A 6330-nucleotide genomic window follows, 5' to 3' on the forward strand; every position below is an offset into this window, starting at 1 on the left:
CTTGTTATATGTAGTTGTCTTTATATACTAAGAAACAAGTGAAAATCCCGTAAAACCGCTGTGTTTGTGATCCTTCAAGAATTATTACGATGATTCAGGCAAGAAAAAACAATTATGAGAAGTAAGCTACCTTGATCAAGTTGATGAAATACGCTAAAATTAAATGAAAACTGAAATTAATAAAAGAAACATCAAGCTTATTGTACCTAAATAGTTGCAGAGTCTACCCCCCTAAGAATTACCCTCTTTCAGCTTTATGCAACCTAATACAGGACTAGCCCTTTGAGCATATTAAACCTAACTAGCAGCGTTGTTTAGCCAGAAAGCTGAATTACTCTACTTCAGAAATGGCAGAGGAGGTGCGGGAAGATGTTGTTGACAAGCCATGCAGCCATGATCTTATAGCCTTCTTGAGTCAAATGCACTCCGTCCCAACTCATGTATCGTTTTGGATTTGAGCATACTTTAACACCTGCACCTCCACACATTCTCGTCATGTTGAAATTGTACTTTCCTCCTGTTCCGCAGCAAGCTTTTTCTCTCTCAAATCCTAAAATATGTGATCCATCGTCATCACAAATATAGTGTATTCTTGATCTATTCAAATCGGACATAAATAATATGTACATACCGTGAGAAGTTGCAACTTGGAGTAGAAATTGGTAGGCATTGTAGTAATCCCCGTAGACAATCACAGCATTGGGCTTCTCTTGTTTGAGTGTGTAGATGGCGTTTTGCAGCTCTTTATTGTGGTATTTGGCGAAGTCATTCAGATGCTTCAAGCAGTGATTCTTATCATAAGCTGCAGAGATGTTGGTTTGGAAGGCTGTTTTGTAAATCGGGAGGCAACCGATGGGGAAGTTTCCAGGGATCACCACTCTGTTACCCCCTACTTCAATTACTCTCTGTACATAAACATTCAATCATTAGGCCAATGTTGTATGATAATAATCATTGCAAACTGATTCTTTAATTAATAATGTAAGTTTATAGTTACGTACCCTGGCAGCATCGACGATGGTAGCAACAACATCGGGCACCATGCTTCTCAACTCCTCCATTGTTTTTCCTTGGAAAATCGCATAGTTGTAGTCGTTTCCACCGATTTCCCCAACCATGAACAGAGCATTTTGGAGTTTCTCAGCACAATCTGTCAATTGCTATTAATGTTAACAATAGTACTTGAAGACATATAAATACTGTCAAATTAGTATAGAATGTAGTAGACAGACTAGTATGAGAATACCTCTAGAGTTAAGGCAAATGGAACTGAAATGGGTGAACATCCAGTCCAATTGGACGTTGAGAGAACTGGTGGTCACCGGAGAAAATATGTGTTGGGCAGCCAACACCTGAGATGGCAATGCGGTGGAACCTGCCACGGCAAAGTTGACGCCATGCTCAAAATCTGCAGCGGCCGGCAGGGATAGGTGTAATTACAAGATAATACAAATTATGTAAATCTTCTTATGAACCAATATAATTATCAAGAAAGAATTAAACAGTAAAGAAGATTGATCCACCGTCAATACTCAATGCAATAGGCTAAGAGCTGAAGATGAACCAAGCCAAGAGCAAGAAAGTTATGGATATGAACAACAAAATACATAACAAGATCATAGATCGAGTGAAGTCATCATGCACCAAGTACAAGATAGGTGGGGATAAAAACCTTACCAATATAATCAATCATAAGAAGGCCATTGGAGCACCGTCCGGTAGCATTCTTGAAGAACGTTTGGCCGTATGGTAGTCTTGCGAATGCCGTGGCCGCCCCAATTGGGACCTCCCGGATCAAGTTTCCGGTGTCGGAAATAGAGTCGCCGAGTTGATAAATCTGATCGAACTTGCAAATCTTGAGAGGATGAGCATTTGCGCATTGGGGTACACAAAAAAACAAGCAGCAGCACAAAACAAGAACAGGGAAAACAAGTTTATGGAAAACAGAAGTCATTATTGTTTCTTGAAGGAGAAAAGAATAGTGCAATGGGAGTTGATGTGAGGAAGAGAGTGCATAACATATGCATGCTTATATACAAGAAAATAAGGATACGTAGATCCTATTTGTTTTAGGATAATAATTCCGCCATCCTACTACTCCTAACTCTTCTGTCTCCTATTACTACAAAAGTAGTTTCTCATTGGTTGACGATAATAATATAATCCTAGTTGATGACGGTAGTTATTCTTGTCTTGTTCACTATCCATTCCCATTTTCTTTTTCAAAAGAAATTTAAAAATAATTTTCTTTATATCATAATTTACTTAAAAACATTTTAATCTATATATAAACTATATAAACTTCTTATAATTCTTATTAATCACCCACCGTTATACCTAATAATAATTAGTAAATTATGTATTAATACGAAATAAAATTAAAAAAAGACTCTTTTTTCTGAACCATATTTTATTATTTTTTTAAAGTATATATTAATTACATCATAAATATATTATATATATTATATAATTAATTTAAATTCGATTTAAATTATTAGAGCAATTGTTTCTTTCAACTTAATAAGGATTTTATTAGTAGAGAGAAGAAAAGAACTCCACGGAGTACAGACCAATTGACTTGGTGGATGCCAGGCAGGGACCCAAGAAAGGACTTTTTCCCCGTCACTTGAAACCCGCACTAGTTTTCACTGTCCACCCACTCTCTACAGCGGCGCCAATGTCGAACCCACTAATGGCCAGCAATCGGGACGACCCTCTTCTTCTCTTGAGCGGCCATCACCCCTCTTCCGCGTCCTCTCCGATCGCCGTCTCGGAAGCCGACAGCTACCTTTTAGACGCCTCCCAGATTGGCAGCGCGTCTGGCAGCTTCCAGAACGACGGATTTCTTGGCGGGGGATACGATTCCGGGTTGATCAATGAAGCTGAATACGGATTCTCCAGACCCGATTTCAGGCAGGGTCCACTTGTGGGTACGGTGGAGCTGTACGAGCGCCACGTGTTCCTGTGCTACAAGAATCCTCAGGTGTGGCCGCCCCGCATTGAGGCTGCTGAATTTGATCGCCTTCCTAGGCTTCTTGCCGCTGCTTTGGCTGCCAGGAAACCTGATATGAAGCGACAGGTGAAGGGTTTCTCGAGTTTAGTTTTTCTTTTCTGTTTTCACCATTTTCACTTGTTTTCTGGAAATTAAGTCCATTTGGAGATGATGCTAACACGGTTTTTGGATCTAGGTTGGATTTCGTGAATCTTCTTGTATGTTTGATGAGATGAAATATCTTAATTGGTCTTTGAGCAAAGATGTATTTCTTGATGTGTTTCTTGGTGCTTGTTGTTGAGGGAGTCGGAGAGCTCTCTCTCTCGATCGACCCTTGAAGCCGTTGAGTTTTTAGTGTCCAGTGTGGGTTATGCATCATGCTTCTTGGGCGTTGGATTTTGTTCGGTTACTACGAGAGTAAATTCGTCAAATCTTGGCATTTTTTCAATGAGGTAGAAGTTTGAGGGAACATTATTTATTTGCCCCATAAAAGGAAATTCCTAGGTTAACTGCTGTATTTCAGTGTACTGGCTGCCTAACATTCTGGTCCTTTCACCTAAGTACTCACAGTTAGAGGATTCCTTTTGGCATAATTCAGTGGCTCGATTCATCATTCCCTTGTCTGTAGGCAATTTAGTGGAAGTTTGTGTATGTAAATGCGATGATTGTGTTAATAGCATCTGTCTTTGTTTCTCAGACTCGCTTAACAATATGTGAGGGACGTGATGGAACAGAGACTTCAAATGGTGACGTGTTAATCTTTCCAGACATGATCAGATACAGGTTTAAGTAGAAACTCATTTTAATGCTTCAGCAACTCTTAAAATTCGTTTAGTTTGCTATTGCACATTCTAATATCAAGTAAAATTACAGGAGATTAACCCATTTCGATGTTGAAACTTTCGTCGAGGAAGTGCTTGTTAAGGATGGTGAATGGTTGCCGGGAAGTCCAGAAGCCCTAAGAGGCTGGTACATCTTTGTGTGCTGCCATGGTACAAGGGATCGACGGTGTGGTGTTTGTGGACCATCTGTCATTAGTAAATTTAAAAATGAGATAGAGTCGCGTGGTCTACAAGGGAAAGTATCAGTTAGCCCTTGTTCGCACATTGGGGGGCACAAGTATGCGGGGAACGTGATCATTTTTGGACCAAATATAAAAAAGGAAGTCACAGGGCATTGGTAAGTGGTTGATAATTCACTTTTAGCAAAGGTTCTTGAAGCTCTTGATTTGCTTCTTTTAGACATACCGAAGCCGTAAATTTGATGCAACAATGTGACTACTGTGCTGCAGGTATGGATATGTTATGCCCGAAGATGTACCTCTTTTGCTTGAACAGCATATTGGGAAAGGAGAAATCGTAGATTTCCTGTGGAGGTAATTTCCTCAATGGCGCCTGTATTGATACCCATTTATGGAGAAATTTAATAAAATAATTCCATTTACCTTTACTTTGTTGGATGTATCGTATATTTAACCACCCAAATCACTGCCTGATAGCATATTGCTACCGGATGTAGCATCCCATTAAAATGGCCCATTTTACTATTGGTTAAGAAGGTAAAGGAGAATGCCAGTTGCCTGTGATTTCACTGTATTAATGGATTCTTGGAGCCATTTCAGGTGATCACAAGATCATTTCTACGGGATGAATAACTATATTCTATTTTTTGTTGGCTCTGGTGGTTGTGGCAGTTGGTGGTCCTCTGGATAGAAGGCATTTTACAATTGTGTTTTCTTTGGCTTGACATTGACATTATTGTTCTTGTGCAGGGGACAGATGGGTTTATCGGAAGAAGAACAGAAAAAATCACAGGAACTGAGGTTCCAGGTTAATGGTGGATCAACTATGGATAGGACCACGAAGGAATGTGCCCAAGTAAACGAAGGAAGTGTCAGCATATGTGCATCTCAGGTGGAGGGCACGGGATGTTGTCAAGTGAATGGAGGCTTCTCATGCTGTCAGAACTCTGTGTCACAAGGGAAGAGGCTCGATCCTGATTCTACAGCGATTGCAGCGAATTCTACTGCTGAAAAGAAGAAGAGCTCCAAGAAACAAGTCTTGCGAAACAATAGTGGTAAAGGTACTGGTCCTCGTAAAGTGTGCTCAATGCCGACATGGTATGAGAACTGGGAGCGGGAAGATACATATGCTGCACTTGCTGTTATTTCTGCTGCTATGTCGGTTGCATTTGCCTATAGATGCTACAAGCAGTTAAGCTAAAATCTTAGTAGTGTTATGTTATGTTGTTCCGTGTGACAGAGGTTGTTGCATAATTCTTGAAAAGGTACTTTTGTGGTTTGGAGATTAAAGGGCATAGTGAATCATAGCACACAGTGTATCTGAGATAAAGGAAACGGGGGATGTAGAATGCAGTTTAAGTGCTGGCTGTTTACGTCTGTTCTTCCTACTTGGTAAATGTCTGAATTTGAATCTGTAGTTTCCTGTAATCTGAAAACACGGTTTGTACATTATTGCTAGTTTGTACAGTGAATCATGCTCCTGCTGCAAACTCACTACTTGAGTGCTTAAGCTTTTGAAAATCCATACAGCTTCTGATTTATGCTATTGCACTCCATACTTGCTGCTTTTATTGTGTGTTTGGCATAACATTTTCAGCATCTTGGGCATCAAAGTTACTGTATTCCTTTGATAAGGCATTAATGCGTTCAAGTAGAGAACTCCAGCCATTCAAGACGTAATCTTTTCAAATGATCCCCCACCTAAGCGCCCCCCCTTTGCCAAGGTTAGGCTGCTCCTGTATTGGTATTTTATAAGATAAAGTCTGATTAGACACGAGCTGGAATTCTCACATTGGTGTGTGGCTAAAGCCAATATTTATGGTTTTTCTAATTCGCACTGATCAGAAGATAAATCATCAAATATAAAACAACTCGGGATTTGTTCTTATGGATTTCCATAAAGCTGGGTGACAATGTGGCATCCACCACAAGTAAAAAAATGGAAGACGAAGAAGAGGAGGCAAGAACAACACAACCCAGCATCTTTGTAATGCTAGCTTGTGTAATACAGCTCTTGAGTGGGTGGCCCTTTAGGCTATATACAGTAGTTGTACGCTGACACCCCACTGCGTTCAATCCCCAGTTATCTTAAGCTCATGGAACGAGTGTGAAAGCCCGTTTTGGTTCCCGATTCTCTGGAACTCAGATTCTATAGTTTGAGCAATTTTGATATCTTCTGGATCAGGCTCTGGGACATCTACATGGACCGAACCATGTTCGACCAGTGCAACTGAGTCCATTAGTGCAGCTTGCTCCTTGACGTAGTTGTAAAGCTGCTGATGGAAGGGATGGTCCAAGGAAAAGCAATCACTAACAG

The 6330-nt window shown here is 40.3% G+C and overlaps 3 protein-coding genes across 3 annotated transcripts in view; 1 reads left to right on the forward strand and 2 right to left on the reverse strand.

Moving 5' to 3' along the window:
- LOC105175161 (GDSL esterase/lipase At5g03980-like) lies at positions 160-1954 on the reverse strand. The gene is made up of 5 exons (XM_020698400.1): positions 1678-1954; positions 1247-1408; positions 1002-1150; positions 632-905; positions 160-550 (listed from the first exon to the last, which is right to left on the reverse strand). Exons 1-5 carry the CDS (start codon positions 1952-1954, stop codon positions 342-344), a joined length of 1071 nt encoding a protein of 356 aa, XP_020554059.1. The 3' UTR covers positions 160-341.
- Positions 2555-5552, forward strand: LOC105174980. Its single transcript, XM_011097265.2, has 5 exons — positions 2555-3079; positions 3690-3775; positions 3866-4171; positions 4284-4367; positions 4764-5552. The coding sequence occupies exons 1-5, from the start codon at positions 2678-2680 to the stop codon at positions 5212-5214; spliced, it is 1329 nt and encodes a 442-aa protein (XP_011095567.1). The 5' UTR covers positions 2555-2677; the 3' UTR covers positions 5215-5552.
- LOC105174981 (phosphatidylinositol/phosphatidylcholine transfer protein SFH2) overlaps positions 5851-6330 on the reverse strand; it is a gene marked incomplete in the record, with an annotated part of 3851 nt that continues 3371 nt past the window's right edge. The window contains 1 exon segment of the mRNA XM_011097266.2: positions 5851-6330. Within this exon segment, the coding sequence (XP_011095568.2) occupies positions 6086-6330 (245 nt within the window).

Source organism: Sesamum indicum, linkage group LG12, assembly GCF_000512975.1.
Source record: "Sesamum indicum cultivar Zhongzhi No. 13 linkage group LG12, S_indicum_v1.0, whole genome shotgun sequence".
NCBI classification, from domain to species: domain Eukaryota; kingdom Viridiplantae; phylum Streptophyta; class Magnoliopsida; order Lamiales; family Pedaliaceae; genus Sesamum; species Sesamum indicum.